Source organism: Ruditapes philippinarum, unplaced genomic scaffold (assembly GCF_026571515.1).
Source record: "Ruditapes philippinarum isolate M1 unplaced genomic scaffold, ASM2657151v2 ctg93_1_1_1_1, whole genome shotgun sequence".
Lineage (NCBI taxonomy): Eukaryota > Metazoa > Mollusca > Bivalvia > Venerida > Veneridae > Ruditapes > Ruditapes philippinarum.
In genome coordinates this window covers 396,222-413,690 of record NW_026860272.1, presented here as the reverse complement: position 1 = coordinate 413,690, position 17,469 = coordinate 396,222, and the positions used below count along the sequence as shown (strand labels likewise).

General features: G+C 31.2%; 1 protein-coding gene across 1 annotated transcript in view; it reads left to right on the top strand.

The window, feature by feature from the left end:
* The first annotated feature begins 906 nt into the window (after nt 1-906).
* LOC132759481 (PDZ domain-containing protein 2-like) overlaps nt 907-17,469 on the top strand; it is a 70,877-nt gene continuing 54,314 nt past the window's right edge. Inside the window, exon 1 of the mRNA XM_060751259.1 lies at nt 907-2,147. Coding sequence (XP_060607242.1) covers nt 1,576-2,147 — 572 coding nt within the window. The 5' untranslated portion in view covers nt 907-1,575. The remainder of the gene's footprint in view (nt 2,148-17,469) is intronic.

Sequence of the window (17,469 nt, the reverse complement as noted above, 5' to 3'; positions counted from 1 at the left end):
GAAGTTTCACACAAAATATAAAAAGCCTAATTGCTCATCAGTTAGATTGCTTTTATGTTTGTAGGCGTTTTAAATGGATCTATTATGGGACATCTGTGTAACAAATGAAATGTGTCACCTTAATAAATTACATACTTCAAGTTCATTTCTTTTACAACTGCATTTTGTACCATGGGCATAATTCATGCAACAATGATCAGCGTTTTTATTTCAAACTTAAACATGTATACATGTCACAAGATCTTGAGTCATTTTAAATAAGATAATCATTTATTATATAAAGGCTAAAGGAAAACGTGATACTTCCCCTTTTATTCAATAAAAAACGATTGTCATTCACTTAAGTCAAAATATATTGACTGCGAAAGCTTGATTCTGAGATATTTTTCGTCCTGGGTTGCGCAGTTCAATTTGTTGGACTTTCATTCACGGTGTCTTTAATTAGCATATTTGACAGCATTATATCAAAATGTCAGTCTTTTATTTGTACACAATTTATTTTTCAAATCAAGCAAAGAATATGTCAAAGAAAAACGAAACATAAAATTTAAAAAAAAATCAACTAAGTTTTTCATGTTTAGATTTCTTTTTTCTTCAAATTATTCAGAACTGTTGGGTACATAGTGTTTATGACATTTAAACCATATATATTTGGTTTCGGGATTTAAAAAATAACCTTTTGAGAGGTTTGTAGAACTCAAATTTAATTGAATGTAACGATTTTTAGTTACATCGGATAATGACGGTTTTAGAATCGAGACATCTACGTTAAAAATCGTTACATTTAATTAGAGTTCTACAAACCTCTCAAAAGATTTTTTTTCATCCCGAAACCGATTGCCTATCATTTATACACGATTTATTAACCTTTGTTTCAATTGTTACTACTTTCGCATATTATCGTAAAATTAGGTTCATTTTTTGACAGTCGTGTGTGACGATTTCCCGCGAAAAGTCACACGCCACATGTTGCTGTCAGCATCACAGTATATCGCTAAAAAATACACACATGTTTATAGTACATCATGCGTACATGCGTGAGAAAAAAGAAGAAGAAATGCACGATAAATTCAATAATCTGGACGTAGACTACGGGAAGTTATCGCTCATTCATAGAGAGAAAAGATGCGAAGAGGATTAATAATTTATTTAGGGAAGTAACTTCAATAATTCGCTAAGCTATGTTTGCGTAGTCGCCAGCGGGTATTGTTAATTTGACAGCGGTGTTAATTTTGTGGCACATTTACCTTTAAAAAATCGTATAGTTTCACTAAGTTGTTAGTTATATGAGTTAAACAGTTTTTAGTGAAAGAGAAGTACTTTGTGCTATATTTTTCTGTTAATAATATATAATGAATTATTTGGATTTACGTGTTGATATTTGATAACGTTGATGAGTTTGAAACTACTACTGGACATAAATTGTAATATAATTCCATAACAACGGATTGTTAATATTTGATAGTGAAATTGAAAAGGAAATTAAAGTGATTTTGTTTCATTATAAGATGGAAATTACCCAGTATTACAAGTAAATAGTTTCTGATAATTGAAGAGGCAACAAAGTGCTCTAAGATGGATGCATTGAAATCATATTTTACTAAAATGAAGATCCTGCCAGGACAAGGGCAAAAATCGTGGCGCTTTAACCGAAAAGGGGTCGGTGCTAAAAATGGTAAAGGAAAATATGGAAGAAGTAAATCACAAAATGATGCTGGGTACGAATCCCCCAGCAACATGGACATGTTAGAAGGCAAAGAAAACTTAGCGACGGTTTCTAAAACTGGTACACTTATTGCTGGTGAACCAGTCAGAGATTGTGCAAAATCCCCACCGGCCAAACCTCCCCGTAGAGACCAAATTTTTACGTTAGATTTCATAATCCTCGAAGGTGACAATTTTGGTCTTGAACTAGGAAACACTGCGGGACACACCTGCCTCACAGATAGTGCAATAGATAGACTTAAAATGGAGAGTAGTTTATATGATTCATTAGATGATATGTCTTACAATACCTTGTCACCAGTTAAGGTCATTAACATTGCTGATGGCAGTATTATACAGGCAGATGGTGGCATTCAACTTTATGATGAAATTATTGACATCAATGGCCAAGCGGTTCAAGGGGAATCTATAAAGGGTGCTAGGTAATGTACAATGTTTTGTTGAATTTTTAATGAAGTTTGTGTTTTGTATGTTTATTGTTTTACAGAAAACCTACCATATATTGTAACATAATTTTATATTACACTAACAGGGAATTGAGTGTAGGTAGGATCAAAAGTAAGTTGTTACTTCCATATATAAATATATCTATTGCTAGCTAGATTATTATAATCATTTAATTTATAGAATTTGTATAAAACTGAAGAACACTATAGTTACAAATACAGGTACCCTTAAAAAAGAAGTAAACAAATTGTACTGATTATCTATCATTCAACACCAATCTGACAACATGAATGGAACTAAAAGAACAAATTTTGTTGGTTTAGATATGAAAGTAAAGAAAAAGTTCAAAATGTTTACACCATACAGAACATAAAAATTGGTGTTCAATAAATTTAACTTCCTGTGTTATCTTTTGTGATATAATAACTAAATTATTTATAATTATGAATGTATGTTCAAAAAAACTCAAAATAATTTACCTTGTAATATTGACCTCAACATGTACATTTTCTACTTGATTATTAGACTATCATTTATATAAATATTCTTCCTGTGCAAATCTTTTCATTCATGTAAAATGATAAATGTATCAAATTAAAGGACATTATTAAAAGTAGGAAAAAAGGGCCATTAATTTTAAAATTATAATTATAAGGGTTAAAATTTTAGACATTTTTCCCCTATTACAAAATAATGGATAATTTTTTTTTCCCCAAATATGAGTTATAAATAAAAAATACATGTTTGAACATGGGGTTTGGGATTTGGAATCCCCAATTTTGACAGCTAAAATTTATGTCAATTTAATTTTGGGTTTTGGGGAAAAAAATTATGTTTAAAACTCCGTTTTTGTACGGGAATGTTTAATGAGAAACAAAAAAAAATTAAACCATATTTAACTTATTTTTCATTGGTTGTAAGGTTTAATGAAATTCCCTGTTTGAAAATTTTAAAAAATAATCACAATGTGTAAATGGCAAAGAAATTTCTTACCTATTATTTCTCATAAATTTAAAATTCGAGAAAAATTTTTCAAAGGTAGAATAGAATTTCAAAAGTTACAGAATAATTTCAAATTGTGAAAGTTAAAATTTTAAATGGAAAAGCTTAGAGAGACTCCCTTTTTTAGTAAAATCTATCATTTTTAAAGAAGTCCACATTAAAAAGTTCTGCGTAAGAAATATTTGATAAATTGAATCCGGGGAAATTTTTTTTAAAACAATACATACTTGAAACATTTTGAGCTCACCATGTCAAAGTCAGGGTACTTTTGTACCCCTTTTGGTCCGGGCCCCAAAAAACTTTTTCTTTAAATTGAAAATTCCTCAAAACCCACTGAAGCCAATTTCATCAAAATTCACAGAATGGTTTTTGGGGGCCTTTAATTTTTTCAAGGAAAATTTGTCCCAAATTCTTTTTTACCAAGAAACCGAAAAGAAAAACAAATACTTCTTTTAAAAAAACCATAAAAGACTAAGCTTAAAAGAATTTGCATGAAACATTTTAAAGGCAACCAAGTTTTTAAATAAAAAGCCTTTCAAAATACCCCGCCCAAGGGGTTCATTTATTTTCCTTATATGGATAAAAAAATTAAAATTTTCCCTTTTAAAAACTCAAAGAACTTTTTCAAAGGATATAACAAAAAAACAGGGTTTATGGTGGACACAATTTTCCCCAAATAAAAAAGCCTTGGGAAAATTTGCCGCAGGTTTTTTGATTTTCCCTATAATGCCTTAAGTTAAAAACCCCAAAAATCTTCTTTTAGAAAACCAAAAAAGTTAGGAAAAATTTTTACATGAAAAGTTTCTAATAAAGTGTTCCAAGTTTGTCAAGGTAACCCCGGGGCAAAATTTACCCCCCTGGGGTTTGGGTTCTTTATTTTCCCTTTATGAATGTAAAAAACTAAAAAATTTCTTTAAGAACTTAAAGCAGGGAAAAAGAATTTACATTCAACTTCTTAATGGGGTCACAAGTTGCCAAATAAAAACCCCGGAGCTCAAAATTGACCGCCCCGGGTGCAATTTCCTTTATGTGTTTTACAAAAACTAAAAAATCGTCTTTAAAAAACCCAAATGTAAGTTTAAGATTTTAAATAAAAACCTTAAAGGGGAGTGTTTAATTAGTTTTTCAAAAAAAAGGGTAAAATTTGGCCCCTGGGTTCTAAATTTCTTTTATATGGTAACAAAAACTATAAAATTCTTCTTTTAAAAAAACCCCAAATGCAAGATTTAGATATTAACAAAACAGGTTAAAAGAAGGTTTTTCCTGGATAAAAGGGGGCCATGGATCCCCCCCCTAAAAAGTTTGGTCCAGCGCGTGCAAAATATGTTTAAATTTAATCAGTAAAATGTACAATACTTTTTCTTATATTTTGGGAAATTAAGAGATTCCCAAATTTTTTTATTTTCAAAAGAAATTTCCACATAGAATTAAAACGTTTGTGGAAAAAAAATTTTTTGCCCCCGCCATTAAATGCGGGGCAAAGTTTTTTCCGTTAAAAAATTCCGCCTTCCGGTCCTTTGCCGGTCCTTCCGACTTGGGGTTAAATTCTTCCCAAAAATTCCGCACAAATCAGGTTTCCGTTCATTTTTTTTAAAAACGTTTGGCACATAATAAAAATTTGAAAAAAGGAATTCAGAAAAATCAGTCAATTGGGAATGGGTCATGTTGATGATTTTTAAATTAACCCCCTTTTCTTGAAAAAAATGAAAAAATCAGTTCCTTATTTATTCGTAAAAAAAACGGTTGGACACATTTTAAATTTTTAACTTTTGGAAAATTTAAAAAGAAATACCGTCAATTCAATTTGTTATGTCCGATAGATTTTTGGCAAGTAACCCTTTTTTTTTTTAAAATTTTTCAGTTTCCTTCATTTCTCCCAACTTTACACCCCAACACCAAACTTGCTATTGGCAATTCATGGAAATACCAGCAATTCGGAATTGGAAATCGGGTTCAGGGGATTTTTGAATTTGCCCCTTTCCGGGAAAATTTTTAATTATTAAAATTAGTTTTTATAATTATCGTAAAACATTAACCAAAGAATATTAATGCGTCAAAAATTGGGTAAGTTCATGTTGTGTTTCAAAAAATTTTTTTTTTTGGGCAAATGCCCTTTTTACTTGTGAAAAAATATAAATTTTCCACGCGCAATCTCCCTAAATACCAAAATCAACCTCAATGTTACAAGGGAGCGTAAGGAATGCCCCCATTCAGGTTAAATTTTGGTCATGGTTAACATTTTTGGGGGTACTTATTGAAAGTAAATATAATAATTTTTTTAAAAGTTTATTATTACAATAAAACAATTAACCAAATTACTTTATTTTTAAATGAGGGTCAAATTTGTTCCATGGTAAATATTTCAATTTTTCACTTTGAAAAATAAAAGAAATTTTCCATTTCTGTCATATTTACCTAAATGTTAAATATTAATTTTAAATTTCCCATTATGGATTGTTAAACATGGGCAGCAAAATTCGGAAAAAGGTTTTATAAATGGAGATTATTTTTCCTTTAATTTGAAAAAAATTTAAACATCTTGGAAAAGCCGGTTTTTTGAAATTGTAATTTCTGATTTTAACAACTTATTTTCCGATTTAAAAATTTTGGAAACTTTATTTCACCTATTTTTTAATTTTTGAAAAAAATGAAATTTCTTTTTCAAAAGTTAACTGTTTAATTTATCCCTAAAAGTAAAAAATTGGTTTGTGTTAAATTGAAATTTTTAAGGGCTTTTAAATTTTTAAATGAAAAAAATTAATGAATCTGAAATTTTGGGTGAAATCGGGGGCATTCAAACAATTCATTATGAAAATTTTTATTTCATTTATAATGCATTCAACCAGAAATGTTTTTTTTTTATTTTAAATACCAAATCCAAAACGGGTTAAAAGCACTTAAAAACAAAAATTTGTAAAAATTTAAAAAAAACCTTACAATGAAAAAAAAAAATCGTTACACTTTTAAACGTGTTTAAGAATTCACAATTCCGCGAAAATTTATTTTAAAAGGAAATACCCTTCAAAGGTTGGTCGATATTTAAAACTTTAAAGTATTAAAAAATTTTAAAGGGAACAAATTCACTTCTTCATTTTGGTTTAATCCAAATTTTTTTTGGGTTTTGAGGGTTTTTGGCAAATGTGGCGATTTGGGGGAAATTCAATTTGCATATTCTAATTATCAATAAAGCCGGTTTATGTGAATTGGGTTGTTCAATTTGGACAATTTTAAATTTTAAAATCATAAAGTTTTTGCTAAAATTAAAACTTAAAGGGCAAATGGTTGGTTCTAAAAAAATGCCGAAATAACAATCATTTAAATTACATTTTATATTTTAGAAAAAAAATTTTAAATTGGGGCGCGTGAAAATTCCGTAATTTATCCTTTTGTCTTAAAAATTGCTAATTTAAAAAATAACCCTGTTGTTCAAAGAAAATAAAAAATTATCAACCTTCGTTTTTTTAATATCTGTAATTAGCCCACGGTGTTTAAACTTTGTTTTTGCATCAATATTGCGTGATATGATGGGTAAGGCGTTATCGGGGGTTTTTGGCAAATTGGGCTTCAGGGGGCGATTTTTGCAAGGCCGCCACATAGACTGACCCCGCGCTAACGCATTTTGGTTTTCTGGTTGTAAACAAACCCCCGAAAAATGTTAGGAGAAAATTGCTCGTAATTTCTCGAAAATATTTGCGTCCATTGGAATAAAATGCGAAAAGGGACGCCAAATTTAACCCCCAACCCCCTATGTTCTAGTAATTTTTCTAAAAGTTTTTTCAAATAAAACTGGGTCAAAACTCCCCCAAGGTGTTCATTGTTTTAAATTCTGTTAAAAGGAAAAATTTGTAAAATCCTTTTTTTTAAAGATAAAAATCTTATTGTCTCCAAGTGTCAATTAAACCCCTTTGGTTTTAAAAATTTTGGTTGCAATTGGGGGGGTTCCTATTTACAGTGAGGATCAGGCCATCGTCTTTTTTCGTTGTCTGGTTTAACTTTTAAAAACAGTACTGTAGTTTCAGAGACAAGTAATTGCTGTTTTTATTGCTTTATGATATATTTGAAGCCTGAGACAAATGATGTATTTATAAATACTCCTCATGAGATTTAAAGTTTGTTCTTTTCAATATCTTGTTACTAAGGTGATATTTGACATTGTTATAATATTGTGATACATTTGTCACAATACAACCAAGATATTGTGATAATATTGTGATACATTTGTAATGATACAACCAAGATATTGTGATATTGAATATAGTGATAAATTTGTCATGATACAACCAAGATGTTGTGATAATATTGTGATACATTTTTGTCATGATACAGCCAAGATTATGAAATATAATTGTGATAATATTGTGATACATTTACCATGATACGTTACCAAGATATTGTAATATTAAATATCCGGATACTGTATATTTGTCATGATACAACCAAGATATTGTGATCATATGTGATACATTTATCATGATACAGCTAAGACAGTGTGTTATTATTGTGATATATTTATCATGGCGCAAGCAAGATATTGTGATACATTCTCAGCAGTGATACCCAACTCAAGTAATCTGTCAGAAATAAATTGGGAGAACCCTTCATTGTCAAGAAAATGTAAAAAAAAGACCTCTGAATTGTAACTAGATGTTGATGTTGATACAGAACACTGGCATTTATTTTTTCCTTCAAAGAGCTAGGTCACGTAGTAACTGATGTATTGGGGCTTATCAGTTAAGTGGTGGGATATGATTGCTTCTAAAGTATCTAAAGATCTCTTAGAAAAATACGGTAGGCTTCCACATGTGTAACCTGTTAAAATCGCTACAAGGCACTTCCTTTTGAACTCTTCAGTGAATGAAGGTACAAAAAAAAATATATATGTCAGTTTAAGATTTATGAGCACATTTCTTTTCTTTTTATGAGAAAGAATTCTGTAAAATGATACATTGTATAGCAATAAATTTATTAGTACAAATGTTATCTTTATTGAAAATTTAGTTGGTTTTTGACTGCAGATTTCAGGGCCTTTGTCAGGCTTATTTTATAGCTGTTATTGGGTTGTATTCGCAATGGAAAAAATATTTTAATAACTTTAATTATATTTCCATTTCAGGCATTGAAATTCAGTGATAATTCCATTTCAGTCAACAAAATTTGGAAATGATACAATTTATTCAATCAGACTTTATTAGTAATTAACAAATTTTATGTTTTACATGCCAGTTTCTATTAATTATTTTCTATTCTGTATTTTTTAAAACCCTTTCTTGAGTCTTTGTGTGTCCGTTTTTTACCGGCCCCCTTTGAAAATTTAAAACTGTATGATTGAAGGGGTTCATATTAATCACCTTCCTGTTGATTTTGCCATTTTTTTAAGAAGGGGCTAAAAACAGGCTTTAAATGAAAAAAAGGGGACTTTAAAACAATAAATTTTTTCCTCATTTTTTCCCTATTAAAAGGGGAAAATTGTGAAGAAATTTCAGCTTTTCCACAGACACCTTGGGTTTGGAGCCTCAAAATGCCCCCTTAAAATCCAAATAAAATTTGCCATATTTGTCAATTCCCAAGCACATGTACTGATCATAATATCAAAAAAACTTAATTATAAGCCGTTTTGGGGAAAAAATTTCATATTTCAACATCTAATAATTATTATTTTAGATGTTTTTGAAATATGAAATTTTTTCAAAACGGCTTATATTTAAGTTTTTTTGATATATATGATCAGTACATGTGCTGGATTGACAAATATGCATTTTATTTGGATTTTATTAGGCGTTTTCTGGAGCTCCAAACCCCAAGTGTCTGTAGTTCTGTGTTCTTTCATGGTTCCACCTGATTGGAATATTTTGTTTCAAAAACTCAAAAATCAATTTGTGCACCATTTCTGTACAGTTTCACATTGCAATGCTTATAATATAGCTCAAGGTTATCAAGAGCGCATTCAATTGTTCATGAGGAGGAGCAAAAAGTAAACATCATGGCTGACTTTAATAAAGGGAATATTTCAAAATTGTTGCGAAAAAAGAGCTAAAAGTGAACTGTGGAATCATTATGGGTTGAAGTTTGATTTTAAATTAAACAGAATTATCAATGGGGTGACTCATTTTAATATTAAAAGGAATGATTAGTGGCAGATCTGGGAACTATGATCTTTAAAATGCCATGGAACAAAATGGAGATTATCAATCTATTGCACTTGAAACGGTCCAAAGAGACCAAGAGGTAAAAAAAAACTAAGGGTTTTAATACCTCCTTGCAAACAAACAAATCTTGAATTGAACAGAGGGCTCTAAAAGGTAAAAGTTTGTTTTACCCTGGGATTGATGGTAAAAAAACCCCCTAACTTACTGAGTTCTAAAATACATCTATTTCCAACTAAAGGGAACATGCTTTAACTTAAATATGTTATTTCATAGGCCAGACCTGCTTTTCCAAAGTGATTATGAAAAAAAAAGTTGGCAGGTTGGTGCCAAATGTTTTTTTAGCCAGTGCTAAATTGCCAGAAATGTTTCAACATTTTCAGTTTTAGAATATTTAGACATTTTTTATGACTTTATGAATTGCCTTCTTTAACTCAATTTTGACATAGATATAATTTGTTTAGTCTGCAGTCTTGTTATTGTGTTATGATTTCTCCAATTTTTGCAATGTTGCTTTTGGCAGCATAGTTAAAAAAAGGTTTGAAATTTTGTGCATTTTGTTATAAAATATAATGCAAAGTCTCTGTAAAGTTGTTGTATGAGTACTTGAAAAAAGACAAAAGGATTTGAAATCAAAAACCACATTGTAAATATGATAAAGTTCCATTAAGATGTCAGTCTTTTACATATTTTTTGTCCATTTTGCCTGCTACAGCATTTTGCCTTTGCTAAGTTCATTACCATCTTGTTTGATTTGAACCTACAAGATTAGAATTTTTCATAGTGTTGATTTTTTTTTTGAAAATTAATTGGGTTCTTTTCGGGTTCCGGCGGTTGTGGCTGTGTCTTGTTTCGGCTCTTGTTTTAAAATGTGGACTAACCAGTACTTTGGATTCAAATTGGAATCCTGTTCTTTAATAACCAATGCGGGCAAACGGGATTAATGTTTCTACTTGGTTGCTTGAAATAATGCAGAAGGCAGCCTACAGTCTTCCTCTGCTGGGAAGATGCTACATGACGTTGTTAGTGTCATTGTGACATTGAACCAACCAATTTAAATGATTACGTAAACATTCACAGAATTTTGGTAATATTTTGAATTTGAAAAAAAAAAAACACGCACACTTGTAAACAGACTGGTTCACACACAGTCAGAACTTCCTTTAATCTGAGAAAACCAGTCAAGATTCTTTCCAAAGAGTTACTGCCCTTGATGTTGTCTGTCAGTTCCTATTGTGTAGCAATATTTAAAGGAAAAGATCATCATCTATTTGAAGATATTTTTCTATATCTTTGACTGGCTCATATGATTCAGGTACTGTTTTTATGAGATTTATCTTGTCTACAGATGGCTTGATAAATTGGCAGTAACTGTCTTGAGTTTATCTATAAACTGATAAACTTGTAAGAGCTGAATTTATATTAATTATTATCTAAGAGGCCGACAAATGGGTTTCCATTATCGATGTAACATTCTGATATCAGTTTGAAATATTTTAATGGCTTAAAATGGGATGAAAAAAAGCTATTTTTAGATTTATTTATTTTTTTAGGAGGAAAGAGAGAAAATGAGTTCAGTAAAAATTTTGATAAAATGGAGCAGTGGTCAAAGTGACTGCCTCTCAATGCAGGGCTCATGGGTTCAAGCACTACTAGGGTCACAGTTTCTCATACATCTGTAAGTTCCAGCAAATGGACTTCAGAGAGTGGTTTACTCAGATTGCTATGCTTATTCTTTAACTGCCTGAAGGTATAAACAGTATTTTATATAATAAGTGTCTTCAATATTGTTTTTATGATACAAAAAAAACAACAGGTGTCAATTTTTTTTAAATAATTAACTGAAAATGCTTGGTGAATTATATTTTAGTGCAAATAAGTTGTAACTGTAGGAGAAAAGTGTGCCAGTAGGCTATAAAATAATGATTGGGTTACCACATGAAGTCTCATAAAACTTTTATTCAGTTTTCTGTAAACTTGATGCATAATTCATCTTGAGTCCCAGGAATTTTGATGTATGTTGGTAATTAGAGGAGAATTGTGGTAAATGCAATAGGTAATTGTGGTAAATATGATGGGTAATCTGGGGAAATTAATTATGGTGAATAAATAGGATCAGGTCAGGGCACCGTTTCCATGGCTTTTAATAAGCCCGCATGATCAAAGACTGTAAAACCCTCTTGCCATTTCCTTGTCTTATTTCGTACAAATTGAGCTCATAATTTACAGATGTAGATTGCCTATATTAACATTCCATGCATTTGCATGTAATCAGTTATTAGTTAATACCGGCTTATGAATATGATTTATACACATATCCCAGCATCCTTGTTTCACAGATGTTGGGATCTGGAAATGCTATTAGTATTTGTATAGGGTATTAACTTTTATGAATTTAGTGGTTGTTTCTATCCATTATATCAAAATCATGAAAACTTTGTAACCTTAATCACTCAAGCCTGTTAAATATAGATCTTTGACATAGCAATATATACATGTATATTTTGGTATCATAGGGTTTACTATTTATAGGCCATTCTTCATGTAAATAGACTTGCTTAGAATTATTGTTTTTAGACAGTCCATACAATTAAAGGGACTCCTGATCAAAATGTAACTTTATACCCGAGAATCCAGCAGTAACATATGGGAAGCCAATCCATGGTCCATTGGTAATGCGCTGGACTGGTCATTAAGAGGGGTTATAAGTTTGAACGACCTCTGACAATAATGTTGGTCTTTCAGAAGAGACCTTAAAAGGTATCAGTACTATATACTAAGAACCTGTGTGCTCTCGAGGACAGAGAAATATGCTGTTTTCATTCACCCTGAAACCTCAAAATAGAAAAATATTTCCTATTAGGAAATTGTTTTACTCAAAATGGGTGATCTGTTGTTGTTTTTTCCCCATTTTTTCGTATATTTATATTCTTCAATCTCCATTCATAGGCAGTGATGTAAAGCTGCAACAAAAGCTATCTGCCATTATTTCTATATTTATAAAACTTCACAGGCAAAAGTAATCAAAGGTCTTTTATTTTTCATTTAAACCTACTTTGCATTTTTAACATACTTATTTCTGCATTAAAAAGCAATGAATAGAAACTCTTGTCTAATTCACTTGGCTAGTGATACAACTTCAAAAAGAAAAGAAAAAAAAGTAGCACAAAAGAGAAAAAACACACCTTATATTTTATTGTTTATTTTTGTTACAAACTCTTTTTTGTCTACTTGATGGAGTAATGTTTTATAAATTGTACAAAGTAGCTTTGAAGTCAACATTTTTAGAGCACCCAGTGTTTTTATTCTTCAAGGAATATAGACATCCTTTTCTACCAAACGTTTTTTTACCGGTGAGAATCAGGAAACAAATTATGTGTAACAAGCTATAACTCTATTCATTCTGGTCTTCATTCATAAAAGAAAACAGAAGCAGACTAGTTTTCATTTAAAGGGACTGGTTCACAGTTATTGAAATTAAAACAAAGTTCCTTTTCTAAAATAAAACAGAACAAAATCAAAACAAAAATATAATGAAAAAAGGTGTGTCCATTGATGGGTGGTTAAAGTTGTTGACTTCAGACCACTTGCCCCTCACCTAGTAAGTTTGAATTTGATCCACCAGAGAATTTGGATTCTTTCATGTTAGGAAGCTATCTACATGTAGAAGCTTACAGCACGTCAGTGGCTCTACTCAGATGCCAGTTTATGGACTATGGCTATGTTTAATAAGGTGTTTATCTTAAGCTATTTTTCACAATTCAAGAGATCCTTTAACCATTCACATAAGACAATTTGAAAGGGGGGGGGGGGGTGAGGTGGTACTCTGATTCAATTATACAATCATGATTCTCATGCATAGTTTAAGAAAGCCTTATTTTCCTTTGTTGCTTATTTAAAATGTGCAGGTAACTTTCACTAATGTCCTTTTGATAAACAAAGCAAAGATCCATTGGAATGGCTAGCTTTTCTTTATGAACTGGTGAATTGCCAAGTTCATAAAGGAATAAAGAAGAAGTAAAAAAGACAAACCACAGTATGAATGAATCCTACTGTGCTAAGGCTGAGATGAAGATAATGAAAATTGTTGCTTCTGACCCAAAAAATATGGCTTCAAAGCCGAATGCTTATCAGCTAGTTATCTCCCACAGAAGCTGTGTGCATACTGGCCTATCTTGGAAATTATACTTCCCATCAGTTCTGGTGTAAATGATATATACTTCCGTTTCCAGTTTCCCCACATGATAGTTTACTGTAATTATAAGCAAACAGCTTGCTTTTTGCATTATGTGATAAGATTTTTTAACCATTTCACACATTTTTGCATTTAATGAAGAGGTATTTGTTTTAGTGGCTAAAACTGGGAGATATAAATAGGCAACCTGTTAAAGATTCCACTTTCTGATTAAGCTGTATTTAATTACTGTTTTTTGAAAAAATATGAAGATTTTATGAATTATTTTTGGCAACATTTTTGCTTTACAGATTTGTTTCTATTAAATATGTGGTAATTCAAAAAATTTCACAGTAACTTCGCACAGGGCAGGTGGGGTGTTGGGTTCTTTAATAGCATTTATGATTTTGACAGTGTGTTTAGAATAATGTTTGTAATGCACTGGGACTAAAATTACTTACATCCTGGACCAACCCTGCCCCATCCCCTGTCATAAGGAACTGTGGAAACTTTTGGTTTATCGCAACCCAGGTATAGGTGTCACCCTGCGAGGACATGCAGTCACATTTGGGGGGAAAAGTACCTAAACCTGGTCAGAAAATTTTAACCACCTTTAAAGCATAGTATTTGAATTGTGTGACATTATTGCAAATATCTACCGAAGCGTAACAAATACAAAAAAAATGATAATAAAATGTGAGGAATCATCTGTCTCTTGCGTCTATTCTACTGGAATGAATATCAGCAAATTTGAAAGTATGAATATTGGGAACTTCAATTTCAGTTTGATTGTGATTTTTCTTAAGATTGGGCAAAAATAAGCGCATTTGATATAAGGAATTGGTCTGGTATTCTGACTCACAGTGATACTGGGAAAAGGCATATGATGTAATCTCTACCAAGTGCCTCCCCCCAACACCCCCACACACACCCAATGGTAATGGAATTACAGATATTAACTTGCAGCTTGATATAATATTATGTTTCAAGCAAGACTAAATAAAAAAAAAATCCTGAAAACATGCTTCAAGTAGACCTGAAGGTATTGATGATTTCCCTACAACAAGACTTTAAACCTAAGAGCCATTCAAAACAATCAACTTGCATGATTGATTTGAAGACATTCACCATGACCCATTCAAAATCAAATTGCTTGATTAATCGAAATTCAAAGACATAAGCTTCAATCTTTGTGAATCAACTTGCATGATTATTTTAAAATTAAAAGACTTTAGCATCAATGTTTCGAAAATCATCTTGCATGATTAATTTAAAACAGAGGTTGAAATATTTCATAGATCATGCAAAACATAATTTTAAGTTTGTTGAATGTATGGATGCTTTATGTATTCTTATCTTTTACATCAGTCAAGTATACATGGCATAAAAGCTTGAGGGAGGGTATGCATGTACATGTTATACAAACATTTCATGCTGTTTTTTATCAGTCATCTCATCAGAAACATGTCAAGAATAAATGAAAAATGGTTGTTCCATGCATAGAATTGCCTTGCAGGTGACTTTTTTGACTGGAGCCCATTTTTTTCTAAACTAAAAATAGCAGAGGGCAGGGACACTTAAAATGGCAAAGGGCGGGGTTCCTAAAAAGGGAAAGGGCAGGGTCACTTAAAATGGGAAAGGGCAGGGACACTAAAAATGGCAAAGGGCAGGGACACTAAAAATGGCAGAGGGCAGGGAAACTTAAAATGGCAAAGGGTGCCGGTTCCTTAAAAGGGAAAGGGCAGGGTCACTTAAAATGGGAAAGGATGGGGATACTTAAAATGGGGAAGGGCAGGGTTACTTAAAATGGGAAAGGGTGGGGATACTTAAAATGGGGAAGGGGATGTATACTAAAAGTGGGAGAGGGAAGGAACACTAAAAATTTGGAGAGGTCAAGCACATACTAGTAACTGACACAATAAACAGTTTAATTGGAAATATCATAATATTCAGAAAATTCAATAATATTTGAGCATGCATTATGTACAATATTCCTACACAAATGTTAAATGTGGCTTTCATGTGCACGTAAAATAAGATCTGTCAATAAGAAGATAAGTATTTGATGGTTTTTTTTCTCCTTTAGAATATAATAAAGATCATTGTAACAAGGAGAAATATAACTGATGATGTCATTCTGTGATCATTCCCTTTTGACACATCAACTGGTAAATCTGTAAAGAGACAAAAAAAAGAGCAATTTTAGTTTAATTTGTGAAAACAGTTTACAACACAGATTTTTCTTTATTTAATACATTTTCTCCAGATATTTCAACATATAAATTGTTTAAATGACCAACTCTGATTACCTCAATTTGTTTTAACTGTAGTAATATTTAAGTGTAAGAGGTACTGCTGCTAAATATATTTTTGTTGTACTACAGTTTTCTGTCAGTTACTTAAGAAATTTTCGCTGTTAACAAAAGTTGCATCTCATTGACAATTTGATATTGTGACAGGGTCCTTCATCAATTTGTGAAGGGCCATTTATATTAGGCCACTGTTACACAGTGGGAAAGTGGGAAAAAACCCTTGATTAAGAACAAGCAGGTTAATTTACCGTTAACTGTAGGATGATTTGTTGGTAGATTCATTGTTGTACTTGTATATGATGATACAGATGTAGTGACAGGTCTGTATTCTGAAATAAAAATTAAATCAAAGCTACTTTTTGTGTTGCCTCTACAGAGTAGTGACCATATATAGGGATCACTTCTCCTAGATCTGTCTGTCCTTACCAAGTTACCTGTGTTTATTTTATGCTTTTCAGTGGATTACTGATTTATCCGTGAAAATTATATTTGGTAATTTCACAGTGAAAATTATCAAAATATAATTTCACTTTTTTCAATGACGAAACTACTTTTTTAAGATTTTCCCCATGTGGTACCTCAATTTATTTTTGCTGACGATTCTGACAAGTGTCAGGCTGTTTAAAGAAAAAGCAAAGTTGAAATTGATAAATACCTTAAACGTCAAAAGTAATAAAAAGAAGAAAAACTTACTTCTATTCATTCAAATTCCAATCACCAAATTTCGTCTCTAAATTTTTTGTTTCATTTTTACAGTCTGAAAAATACATTCCTTCCACATGCAAACTGCTCTTGATGACATTTTGGCATATTAAAGTATCCTACGAGTAATAACTGCCGTATGCTTATGAAAAATTGAAAAGCAATGACAGCTACAGCTCGTAGAACAAGTAAACCACCCAGCATTCCGAGCAAGTTCCAAGTCTTCCATTTTCATAGCTGTTTTTTCATGTTTTCACATCTGTCAACACTTATTTTTTGTCTGTTTCAATCCTCAAATATGTTTCTTTCTTTTTAAAAAGGTGTATGACTAACAATTCCAAATGATATCCCTCTGAATCAAACACAATTATTTTCCTCCCGTGAAATACACAACTTTAAAAAATGGCTGCCGCTTACATTTAACAAAGCCAGGTCTAATATAAATTCGCAGTAAGTAAGTAACAGAAATATGGATGGATGGTTGGAATTTTCTCCTACACGAATTGTTTGTTTTTATTATTAAAACAAGCGATCATTCATATTTTTTAAACAAAATAAATAATATCACTGTCATTTAATGTTGATTGTCGGACTTATTTTTCAGCTCAAGACTTCTTGTTTTTTAATGAGAAATTCGCACGAAATGAGGCTCTCAATGGGGAAACAGATTTTAATACTTTATGTTTAATTTATGGAAATTTCGTTTAAACTTGTTTTTTAGCATAAAATAAAAACGAAAATTTGTTTGTTTGTTGTGTAAGATGTAATTTTATTTCATCTCGTGAACTTTAAAAACAGTATTCTCACTCGTGGCTACGCCACTCTTGAGAATACTGTTTTTAAAGCCCACTCGATGAAATAAAATTTCATCTTACACAAAAACAAACAAATATCCTCTATGACTTCCAGGAGAACAATTAGATAACAGTAAATTCTATTTGATCCTATTCATTCTGTTTTTACT